The following is a 13,013-nucleotide window of genomic DNA, read 5'->3' as shown; positions in this document are numbered from 1 at the left end:
TTTAAATGAGTGAAAATTGGGCAAAAAGAAAAACACTTCAAAAAATATGCCCAAAACTCATCATTTATGCAACAAAGAAAGTATTAATAACCACTACAAGTTAATATGCCATTACAAGGTCACAACTCACAAGAAAGTCATAATGAAATGACATAAAACAGCATAACTCAAAACAAGACAAAAATATGATGAACTCAAATTTTAGGTTGGGTTTCATTATCACTAACAATAGCATGTCCATCTCTGCAACACCATCAAATGCACCTGAAACTGATGATTATACCAAGTCATCATCATCATAGTCATCCCCCTCCTCATAATACTCATCTTCCCTAGTCTACTCTAGGTTTGCCTCCTCCTCCTCTCTTACTCTCATCAGCCTCTTCCCCTTCCCCTCACCCTTCCTTTGAGAGTGAGATCTAGTAGGCCCCTCAAGGCTCAATGCGGTTTCAGCTGCCTAATGAACTTCACTCCATGTCAAGCTCTCTCCTGTGAACACTGGTTCGTCCCCAGCATCCTCCTCAACCAACCACTCCCTCACTTCATCTATATCTTTCACAACGATGGGGCTGATCTCATTGTGCACCAAATGGCGCTCCTTCACTTCTAATTATACTAAAGAAAACAAGGCCATTCAGTATCTTCTGTTCGAGCCGATTTCTCTTCTTTGTATCTATTTGTTGCATAATGCATGACTGCAATACAGATATTTATAATTAAAAAAGTTATGATACAAGTCAAGGAAGCAAGAGACGAGGACAAATGGCAGAATAGCAAATGGAGACGAGAGAAAATGGTAGAATAGCAAATGTGTCGCTTAAGAATTTACAATCACAAATGTGTTTAAGGGGCAATCGCCACCAAACGATTACAAGTCAAGTTCAACACCCATTGAGCCATCTTCTACTAACAATTGACGCTTTGTCCATGATTGGCCCACCATGAAGCTCCATGCATTAAAAACATGAAGAGTCTATAGGTAAGAGTATGTTTAGAAGTCAGGTAAGAAATTAGAAGTTAAAACATATAATTAACTAATTAAATATCAAATACATCATTAAAAAAACAAATTGAAAGTTGACCATACATGAATAGATTTCTGTCCTTTTCTTATTACAAGTTCCATCCCACATGTCCCCATTGAGTATCGATACTTGTAAAGCTCCATTGACACTTCGTCTTGGACATCCACATCACGGTTGAGTTTCACATTGTACTTGTTAATTGCTTACAGGAAACAACCGTTAGACTCTATCTCAGGATCAGTGTAGTAATAAGCAAAGTTGAGATAGTCGTGTAGGGCCTCTCCAGCTGTCAATTCCATTTGTCTTCTACAATTTTCAAAATAGGAACACATCTACTTTCTTCATTCTTCGAGTTCCACTTGATCTCCTCTTGTAAATATGCCCCCTCGCTGGTTCGCTCTCATGATCCACAAGGTGCAAAACTTTCTCAAGTGGCTCAAAAAGATGGAGACATTAACGAACACATTCTAAAATCAAGGTGCCATAACAATGTCACACCCTTTTTCCCTGTTGTATCCTTGGACCACTAGCTTCAGTAATATAAAGTGACAAACATGCTCCTGAGCCCATCTTTTTGGTCTACAATAGATTTCAAAGACAAGTATGAAGTAGCATACCTTATGACCTTGGACTCACCCACTCTCTATTTTGTGTATGTATCATCATCATGGCTAAGACATCAGTATGACTATATATGACAGTAATAACAATTCTTGTGTTTCAGTATCCCATCCACCACTTTCATCTTGTTGATTGCCTCAAGCATGAGGTCAATTTAATGCTTCACACACGGTGTCCCAAAAATGTGTAACATCTTCACCTCCAACATTCTAGCAGCTCCATATTAGCCTTAGCTATGCCCATAACTACTTGCACTACATATGCCTCCCCCACCCTCAATACACTTATAACTCAAAAATGAATTCCACATCAATCTTGCCAGATGCGTCAATGGACTTCAAAAATATTATCCCCATAGGCACCATTAAGTTCATAGTGCTTCTAGTTATCTTATCAGTCCATGTATCAGTCATTATGGTGACCCTACCCCATGTATCCCTATGGGCCTTAAGGTACTCACTTGTGATACAACTCCTTCCTTAAAAGGAACCATTGGCATAAATGAGGGCGGAGGTTATAAATACATCTGTAGGAATAGGATATCAGAAGTGAATGAAGCTTTGAAAAGGATTAAGATAGGAAAGGCTTTAGGATCAGATGGCAATAAGTTTATTAATTTACAAATCTATGAATCAATGCAATAAGATAAGTATTGACTGACAGTAATTTACCAAAGACAACTATGCAGTCATACAACTGCGCCTTGGCCGTCCCCATGCCAGTCATGCCAGTCCCAAGGCCGAGCAAAGGAGGAGAATTGTGTTAGGTAGGCAGCCAGCGTAAAATTTTGCTACATCTTTTCATGAATCCTAAATCTATGTTATATGTTCATGCTAGGGCGTTCCCCGTAAGCGACACACTTTACCAGAAAGCAAAACTAAAGGATAAAATTACAAGACAATTTTGTGAGGACATGCATGGACTAGTCCAAGAAATACCAACAAAGAGAGGACTTTTATAGGAGGGGATTTAAATGTAAGTAAAGATCGTCGAGGAAATGGATCATCGAGGAAATTGAAAGGTATATGGCGGATATGGTTTTGGGGAAAGAAATGACATGGGTGAGGCCATTCTAAATTTTGCTATGGCTTACGACCTAGCAATAGCAAACACCTATTGTAAAAAACGAGATAAATATTAAATAACTTATAAAAGAGAATCATATCAAAGCCAGATAGACTTCTTTCTAATTAAGAAGATAGATCAATCATCATGTAAAGACTTTAAGGTTATCTCATGAGAGAGTATGACCACACAACACAGGCTCGTGATTATAGATGTCAACATAAAGAGATGGAAGAGTGAAATTAATAGGTGTCCAAGAACTAGATGTGAAATTTAAAAAAGGAGAAAAGAGACTTATTTAGGGATAAATTATTAACTAAAGTCTTAATGAGATGGCTGATTTTATTTAAAAAATGGCAAAAGAAGCTTTAGGAGAAACTAGAGGGAAAAAAAAATTCCATAAGGAAACTTGGAGGTGGAGTGTTGAGGTTCAAAAGGCTATTAGCAAAAAACGATCATGTTATAAAGCTTGGCAATTTAATAGAAATGATCAAAACTTAGAAAAATATAAAAACACTACGAACAGCGCTAAGAAAATAGTAAGGCTAAACTTAAGGGATATGATAAATTATACAATAAACTGCGACAAGAGAAGTTAAAAAAGATCTCTCCAAACTGGTAAAAATGAGAGAGAAGAAGTGTAGGGATCTGGATCAGTGTTCACAAAATCGAACCGGAACGGTTAACCGGACATGGGCCCGGAAGCGATTTAACCGGCCTAACCGGTAAACCAGCCAATTCAACCGCTCTAATCGAGCAAGTCCCATACGATCAAAAAAGTATTAAAAACATAAAAAAGATACAAAAACAAATTCTATTAAAATATGAAAAGTCTATAAAGAATGTGATTAAAACAAAACACACTCAAATGAAGTTGAAAATTAATGAAAAAAATGGATTTTAACGAATCGATTTGTGCCTATGGGGTATTTTTAAAATTTTCGAAAAAAGATGGGAAAATATAAAAGTATCATTGGCCAAAAAAAATTTTAATCTTTACCATAATGTAAAGAATATTAAAATAATGTTAAAAAAATTGACTTGACCAACTCTTTTTTTTAAAAGAAAATGAAGAAAAAATCAAGTTATATATGATATAGGCCCTTCTTTGTCAACTAAGTAGAAAATGGTGTATTGGTTAGTGGGTCTAATAATAGAGGACTTGTTTCAAGTTCGATTCTGGTAGGCAGTAATTTTTTTGAATCAATGATAACTTAAAAGCAAAAACGCTTAAAAGAAAAGACGCAGGGAGCAAGATGCGAACCATGATTCACATACAACTTAACCGTTATAGCTAACCAATAAACCATCCTAATATATGTGATAAAAATTCAAAGTAGTATTGTATCTAAAGTTTAAAAATATCGGTTGATCACCAAAACCACCAAAAACTGGAACCGACCATTGGCCAGTTCCGATCTAACAAGGCAGTTACCGATTAGATCGGCCGGTTTTGCGAATACTGATCTGGATCATATTCAATGCATTAAGAATGAGGATCAGAGGGTCTTAGTGAAGGATCACGAGGTCAACAAAAGGTGGACAATTTATTTTCAAAAAAATAGTAAATAACGAACACTATCAGAACACAATGTTAGGAGGAACCTTTGACATAAATAAGGGCGGAAGTTATAGATACATTCGCAAGATGAGAATATCTCAAGTGATAGAAGCTTTGAGAAGAATAAAGATAGGAAAGGCTTTAGGACCAATTAGTATCCCGATAGCGGTTTGGAAGTGCAAGAGGGAGATTGGCATGTGCTGGCTAACAAAGTTGTTCAACAAGGTGTTGAGAACAAAGAAACTCTCAGACAAATGGAGAAAAAGTATTGTAGTACCTATTTACAATAATAAAGGAGACAGAATTTTACAAGCTATCGAGGGATCAAACTTATGAGCCACACTATGAAGCTCTAGAAGAGAGCGATTGAGCAATGGCTAAAGCATGAAACGAGTGTATCAGAAAAGTAATTTGGTTTTATGCTATGGAGGTCAACAGTTGAAGTCATTTTCTTACTTAAACAATTGGTTCAGAGGTTTAAGGAGAACTTAAAAGACCTCTACATAGTCCCTATTGATTTAGAAAAAGCATACAAAAAAGTACCTAAATATTTAATTTGGTGGGTGTTGGAAAGGAAAAGAGTCTCCAAAGGCTATATTGACATGGTGAGAGATATGTACAAAAGAAAGCTAACTACTACGAGGACAACTAGTGGAGAGAAAAGTGAGTTTTCAGTGATAATAGGCCTACATCAGGGATCAGTGTTGAGCCCATATCCATGTGTTTTAGTTATAGACAAGTTAACTAAGTACCTGCAAAATCAGGTACTGTGGTGTATGTTGTTCGCAAATGACATCGTTTTGAGTGCCACAAAGTTAGAACTTCAAAGCATGCTCTAGAATCTAAAAGTTTTAAAATTAACCATATTAAAAATATATGGAATGCAAGTTTAGTGATAATAGGAGCAAAAATGATGAAGTAATTAAGATTGATGGCCAAGGAATACCTAAAAGAGCTTATTTTCGATACCTTGGATCAATAATCTAGGAGAATGAAGAGATTGAGGAAAATGTTGCACATAGAATTAGAGCCAGGTGAGTGAAATGGAGATATGCATTTAGAGTTTTATGTGATCGCCACACACCAATGAAACTAAAGGGGAAGTTCTATAGGACAGTTGTAGGACCAGCCATACTTTATGGATGGAATGTTAGACGGTCAAGAGCTGAGATGAGGATGTTAAGATGAATTAATGGCAAGACAATAAAGGAAAAAATTCGGAATGAATACATTCAAGGGAACCGAGAAGGCATCTCTCTTTTTGAAATAACACGATTCTCTCTATTTGATGAGGAAACCGATCTTTTCTTTCTCAATGATATATCGAGCGATCTCTGTGTTTTGGGTCAGCACTCAAAATCCTTCCAGTTTTTTCTTGACCGTCTCCAACATGCCGTGTGAAAAAGCTGGAGGGGGCCCTCAGCTTCTAGCGGCTCCGCATGTAAGAGAAAATCAACTTGCTAGCGCGGCACTGACAACCTTTCTTTCGTTGCTAGCCGTCTGGCGCTCCGCGTGTAAGAGAGAGCTGAACGGCCGGCCTACGCATACTAAGAGAACGCGGAGCCCGCTTTTAGTATAAGTTAGGTATAGCGCGCAAGCGCTTAGGCTTAGTAAGACAAATTGGATAGGTGTGGCTTCAATAGGCGATAAGGAAAAATGGATTTAGGTGGGCAGGCCATGTGCATTATAAACTTACTACAGCACTGGTTAGGAGGTACAATTGGTTCAAGTGGGAAGACTCTAAAAGGGCAAGGGAAAGGCCCAAAAGGACATGATGGATGTAGTAAAAAAGGATATGATAACCTATGATCTTACTAAGGGTACAGCCCTTGATAGAGCAGAATAACAGAACAAGATTTGTGTAGCCTACCCTAAATAGTTGGGATAAGCCTCGAATGATGATGATGATGAACTATGCAGTCAAACATGCAACAACTCAAACCCAAGTATTGAATCAATAACAAAACCCGTCCTAGAAATCGCTAAAAAAAATAGCAATTACCTAAATATGCAAAAAAAGGTCACTAATGTTACATTAAATGTTAAAATGCAATCACCCAAAGAATTAGAAGGGGGCTATAAAATAGCAAAAAATAAACTTACTGCCCTTTTTCCAATCTTTGGACAATCTAGGACTAATAAAGTAGAAGAAATCTAACATGCTTGAGTTAGTTCATATTCCTTTAGGATTGAGCTACTTAATCTTAATAAAATGTCAAAAAAATCAAAAATAAAACCCCCACTTCAATAAGGGCCAATAATACAAAGCCAAAAAAGAAAATACACATAGACAATAACCAAACTTAAACCAAGAAATGAAATATACTAACCAAACCACCTTTTTGTGCCACAAGACCTCAGTAGCAACCACCTCAAGTTTCAAAAAGTTTTGGATTTAACACTTTTCAATTTTGGATAGTTGTTTTATTTTGCAAGACATCCAAAAGTTTGAAATTTTTCAATCTTCAAAAATCTCAATCTTGTTTTTGAGACATGAAAGGGTACATAGGGGATATCGTTTTGGGGAAAGAAATGAAATGGGTGAGGCTATTTTGGATTTTTCTATGGCTTACGACCTAGCAATAGCAAACACCTACTTGAGAAAACAAGATGAACATTTAATAACTTAAAAAGTGTATTATATAAAAGCTAGATAGACTTCTTTCAAGTTAAGAAGGTAGATTGACCATCATGTAAAAGCTTTAAGGTTATCCCAAGAGAGAGTTTGACCCCACAACATAGGCTTCTGGTTATAGATGTTTGCATAAAGTATGTTTTCCTTTTCCAATCACTAAAAGTTTTTACCACCACAAAAAGGAAATTGCAAATTGTTTCTGGCCTTGGAGGATCAAGCAAGTTCTCATTTTCTTCTTTCTATAAAATGCTTACCATCCCATGTCTTAGTTTACCAAGTGTCCTTCGTGCATGCCTACCCCATCAACCCCCAATGTCCAAGCCTTCAACTGGTTGGGAATCTTCAACAGATGTATTACCAATTGACCAAATCCAACACCATAGCATTCCCAGTTCGGACATTATGCTTAAGATGGCAAAGAAGTCAATTAATCATTTGTATCCATTGCAAATTTGCCATTACCATTTGGTTCACCATTCTCCAAGTATTCAACATAATGTGGGTATGACCAGGATCCATCAAACACTTTCACCCAGGCTATTTCACCAGTTCTCTCTACTGCATTCTGTAGACTTCTTTTTCTAATTGAAATGATATGGGAGTCTGGGGAAAAAAGGCACGCCTAGTATATGATTTAACAAAATAAAATCCTTTTTATTATAATCACAATATAAGATCAAATAAAATCTTTACTAGATTATCACGAAGGACGCATAAACGAGAAGACTCGAGTAAATAAAAATAAGCAAGCAATAAATATATCTCTAAAAATATTAATTTTGCATCCAAATATATTTAGAAAATTTTTCTCAAACTTTTATTTAAAAAAAAAAAAATCTTCTCTTTGATATATTTATGGTAGGGACACTCTTAACACCAACATCTCATGAGATTTTTGTAAGCACATACATAGAATTTAATATAATGTCACCCTTTCTCAAAGAAAAAGACAACCCCATTGTGCTCCAAAACCAGGATACCCCTAATAAGCAACAATCCACTCTCTAGCTCCCAAACTATGTAAGAGCCATCATCTGGTTCCTTTTTATTTCCTAAAAAATTTCTACTCTTTGATATATTTATTGTAGGGACACTCCCAGCACCCACATCTCGTGCGATTTTTGTAAACATATATAATGTCACCCATTAATAGAGCAGAATGGAGAACCAGGATTCATGTAGCCGACCCCAATTAATTGGGAAATGGCTAAAATGATGATGATGATGATAATGATATAAGGTCGCCCATTCTCATATAAAAGACACTCCCATGATGCTCCCAAACTAGGGTAATCCTAACAAGCAACGATCCACTCTCCAGCTCTCAAACTATGTAAAAGCCATCATCTGGTGCCTTTGGCTAGAACAAATTCATCAATCTTCCCAAAGCATAGAAGCTCAACATGGCAAACTCTTTGAAAAAACCAAAATGCAGATCATGGGTGACGTGAAGGGAGCAGTTTAATGGATACGCAGCAACAGATCTGGACTAAAAATTGGAAGCATGCAATTGGAGTCAAGTAAAAGAGATTCCGACCTCCTCATACTAGCTACCACGTGATTTGGGGGTCATCAGGTTGAATTCTGATGACAGTTCAAGGGAAACCCACACAGCAGGGGTGGGCAGGCTGTTCCATAACCACCACAAGCAGATTTTGCTCACCTATTATGGACCAGCAGGTCTGTCCAATGCCATTCAGGCAGAAGCATTCCCTCTACTAGTTAAACTTTGATATAGTGATCATAACTTGAGCAACAACCTGCTTAGCAAAGGAGACTCACCAACATAATTGCCTAGGCAAACAAATCAACCGCAAACCTTGGAAATTTGATCAAATTTTTTATCAAATACAGAACCTATGCTCCAATATAAAAGCATATTCCAGGCACAATTGGAAAGAACCCAATGCACACGCTTATTCAATGCCAAAAGAGTATTAGCAGACCCTCTATTGTTTTCACCTGCCCTCAACTGCAACATAAAAAACATTGTCACCAAGAGAAACAGTTTTTATAGATAAGAAAATCCACAGTTTTGGATTCTTACCCCCAATTTCAAATACTTATGCAGAGATTCTTCATCTGGTTTCTATTTTTTCAATAATTGTATATCTCTTACACCAAGTATAGAAGGTTGAATATCAGTAAAAAAAATCATTATTTAAATAGTAAAGTGATGATGTCCACCGTCATTAATAATGAGTGTGATAACTCTTAGTGTATTGGGGAGTCTCAAGTGAGGAGATAAATCATACAAGAACTTGCTAGATATCTTTAAATACTCTGGAGAACCCCAGCATGCATATTTTTGTAGTCGACCCCCCAACAATACTATGAGATGGCGTCGGCTAGAGAATCATACCTAGAATGCTAAATGCCAAAAGTGCAAAGACTAGTTTCAAATGATTTATTAGCATTTAGCATTCTAGGTATGAATCTCTATAAGTAATATGTTCCTAAAGGAATTCAGAGCATTTTTTGAAATGGTATGGATAATGGCAGTGACTAGTTTACAATTAAGAATGAGATAGAGTCAACCATACAATTAATAATATCAATAACATGCCACTCCATATTCTTCCAGAACATGGTAAAATTGTATGAAATAAACTCTAAGATTTCAGGATTAAGGCACAAGTAATGATTTGAACCATAAACCAATATTCTGTTTCCTATCATATCAGTCCTTTCAACTTATAGAATTTTGAATGACATAGTTTGATGTTTTCGTATTCCAAATCTCGTATGGTTCTGATTTTAAAGTTGCATCTCAGATGCTCTGGCTTTTCACCACTAAATCTCATGTGCCTAAAGGTTTTTTCCAAAGCCTCATGTATTAGGATTAAGCCTTCAAACGATCTATAAAGATAAAATAAATCATAGGATAAACCACATGGCGCATGAAGCCCTAAATTTGAATCACTGAGAAGTCACATCCAAAATCAATTCCCACCACGTTCTTCATGTGAAATCAAGAACACAAGAGGTAAATTGGACCAACCAACATATTTTTGTTTAGCTGCAATCTCGTTACTCCACTAAGCAAAAAAATCGATCTCATTAATCAAGGAGTATAAGAGTTGCCAGAAATATTACTCCACAGCCATCCAAGTAGTCATATAAGAAACCACAAAACGAATACACAAATGTGAGGACAGCAAGTAAAGTTTCGACAGATATACAATTATGTTGCACTTTTGGACACATTCCACAGTATTCTGCATAGAATATATTAACAGAAACATAAAGAAGTAAATTGGTCAATCTTTTCATGCCTTACTCTTCATCTGACAAGTGTGGGCCCCCATCAAAATGATCACCGAGAAATATGAGTATATGGGGCTTAAAAGGAAGTACAGAAGTTCGGAAACATCTTCTCATGTATAAATCTGTATAAAATTGTATAGCCTCCAGGGGAAGTGATCTTGAAGGGAGTCCAAGTGATGTCCGGTCTGTAAGCTGTCAATGTAGGATTTTACCATATAAATAAGAATGAAATGTTGCACACAAAAGAAATATGGAGGGTAACCAAAATTAGGAAACACTTAAACAGTCACAACAAAAAGATTACAAATTCATACATACGGGCTTCCCTTACCATGCAACATGGTAACAGATTATAACAGAATTGTATATAATCGTGGGTTCACAAAAGAAACCATGTGACACCTCCTTGATCATATCAAAAAACCACTTTAATTTGTCACGTTTACCAAATAATTTCTAATAGAACCAAAAATAACAGATGTAACTCTTCAAGTGAACAGTGTACCCCTCCATATAGAGAATAAAATGGTGCTCAAACCATGTGGCACTTCACTGTCAAGCTTTGTATCCCAATGCTCAAGATCAACTTCTTGGATTCCGAAAGGAGGTTTCAAGTAATGAATAGAATTCAAAACTCATTTCTTTTAACATTTTTCCTTTTTTGATAAATAACTCTTTTGTATTGACAATGTAAGCATGTACATTCGACGAGAGTGATACACGGAGTAAGCATGTACATTTAATGCGAGTGGTACACCGAGCACAGTGTGTGGTAATAGTTCGAAAATTGGGCATAAAACTGTAACAAAAATGCATAGGAAAGTTGGTGTATATGAAATTTGGTGACGGTTCTATGCAAAATTGTGGTCCATAGGATGGTGGGCCAGCGAGGCTGGATGACTTGGAGAGAGGAAATCAGTGTTTATACGTGGCTCACCCCAGACGACTTGAACTCGCCCTAGGGGTGAGAACGAGTAGGTTGTACATTTATGTAAATAATAAGGCTATAGGCCACATGGCCAAGGTTTGGAGCCCCTCATACGCCACCCATTTTTAAAATAAAATAAAAACAACGGGGCCATTATGGTAAAGGGGTGATTATGGGTTCAAAAAACAAATACCCATCGGAGTGGATCGATCCCTCAATCTCTTGTTAAGGACACATGCCATCCAGCTCAGTGCACCATTTGAGCCTTAGTGTTAGTGGCATATATATATATATATATATATATATATATATATATATATATATATTTCTTTGTTTTTCTTTTTCTTTTTAACTCGGGCTGGACTCTGGCCTTGGCCGGTCGAGTCCCGGTAGGTTGGAGGAAATCATGACCCATTGGTGGGTTAGGGAGTCCATGGAGGAATTTGCTTTGCGTCGAATCTGTCGGAAGGATAAGGAGAGACCACGTCAAAGATGGAAGAGCTGCTCAAAGATATTGTCGAGATTCCAAGAGCAGGGGGAGGCTTCTTAGCCCATGAATTGACATCGTGGAAATCACCTTAAATAAGGATAGAGGAGTCCCAATCTCGGTTGAAGAGTGTCATATGGCAACTTATGGCCATGGATTCAGCGAGGCAGGCATTGGACCCGCAAATGAGAGTAAGGTTTCACTACTGTGGGTTTGAAACAAACCTCCAAGCACAGCCGCATCTCAATCAAACAGCTGCCATCAAATTCAGCTCAATTACGCCTGGTAGGCTGTCCATAAGGAGGATCTAGGGAGAGTAGTAATTCAATATACTTATCATAAAAGTTTTCTCAATGACTCAAATTGTATTTGATTTTTCAAGAATATGAAAGAGAGACCTGATTTCAATGGCTTTTCTCAATAAACTAAGGAAAATGTAGTGGGATCAAGGTTTCAAAAAATGCTAAGCGGCCCCTAGGTGGCCCTTTGTAGTATAAATTCTTAAAAAATATACATATATGTGTTGTCCAAACGCACATATATGCAATTTGTATCAATTTTGTAATTCATTGCATTTGAAAATATTGTAACATGCTTTTTATATACAAACATATGACATATCGCATGTTGAGAATAAACTTGTTCAAAATTTCAAAATTCAAACCATACAAAATTTTAAAAAAAATTAAAAGTCTAATAGGCTATGTATTAGTAATAGCCTCAAAGCTCCATATTTCATAATAACATGGCCTTCGAGTCTCCAACTCTCCAAGTGTTCAACAAACTTACAAAAGTATAAAAGCAAACAACAAAATAGTCCCAAAAGGTGAAATATCTAACATCCAAATGTCTAAGAGATTGAGGGCTTAGGATGTGTTCTTTTAACTTTAACGAGTTGAAAATAACCCCCATAATCTATTTAAACCTTTTTGGAGGTCAAATACCCCCTTTGCCCTTTTGGGCATCTTTAAAAATAAAAAAAAAAGCCCACGGATAAAGTACAAGCATCATAAGCAAGGGCATGTGCACCAGTAGCAGAGCCGATTGTTTACCCATAGCATCCTGATGCATAGTCTACTCATCACACCCTAGTGATCGTGATCAAGCTTATGATCCGAGCATTCGTGATAAAGCCATTGATTCCGTTGCTCCCCCTTCTTTCTCTGTTGTTCAAGACCGGGACAAGTCTTTCTTGAAGAAGAGGACTAGTGATTGATGCCCCACCTTCCCTAGGTGGTAAATTCAGATAGTCAACTTGGTCAGTCCAGTTTCGTCTTCCTTCTTCGATGATGATAGCCCTTCCCTCTCTCTGAACTGTGTGTTCGAGTGTTTTCGAAGGGTAGCAAAGGGATTCTCCCTAAGAGAAGCCCGAGCGGAGTTCGAGTTAATAGTTGTGTAGTTAAAACAACTGTTTGAGTCATCTA

At 37.0% G+C, this 13,013-nt stretch overlaps 1 protein-coding gene across 11 annotated transcripts in view; it reads right to left on the bottom strand.

The window, feature by feature from the left end:
- LOC18427427 (Calcineurin-like metallo-phosphoesterase superfamily protein) overlaps nucleotides 1-13,013 on the bottom strand; it is a 44,593-nt gene that overhangs the window by 11,491 nt on the left and 20,089 nt on the right. For all 11 annotated transcript variants that reach the window (XM_088854546.1, XM_088854547.1, XM_011622549.3 and 8 more), the window contains exon 3: nucleotides 10,188-10,366. In XM_088854546.1, coding sequence (XP_088710672.1) covers nucleotides 10,188-10,366 — 179 coding nt within the window. The remainder of the gene's footprint in view (nucleotides 1-10,187; nucleotides 10,367-13,013) is intronic.

This window comes from Amborella trichopoda, chromosome 12 (assembly GCF_054954075.1).
Source record: "Amborella trichopoda isolate Santa Cruz 75 chromosome 12, AtrichopodaSantaCruz75HAP2 v2.0, whole genome shotgun sequence".
Taxonomy (NCBI): Eukaryota; Viridiplantae; Streptophyta; class Magnoliopsida; order Amborellales; family Amborellaceae; genus Amborella; species Amborella trichopoda.
The sequence above is the reverse complement of the archived record's forward strand: the minus strand, read 5'-3'. Positions and strand labels throughout refer to the sequence as shown.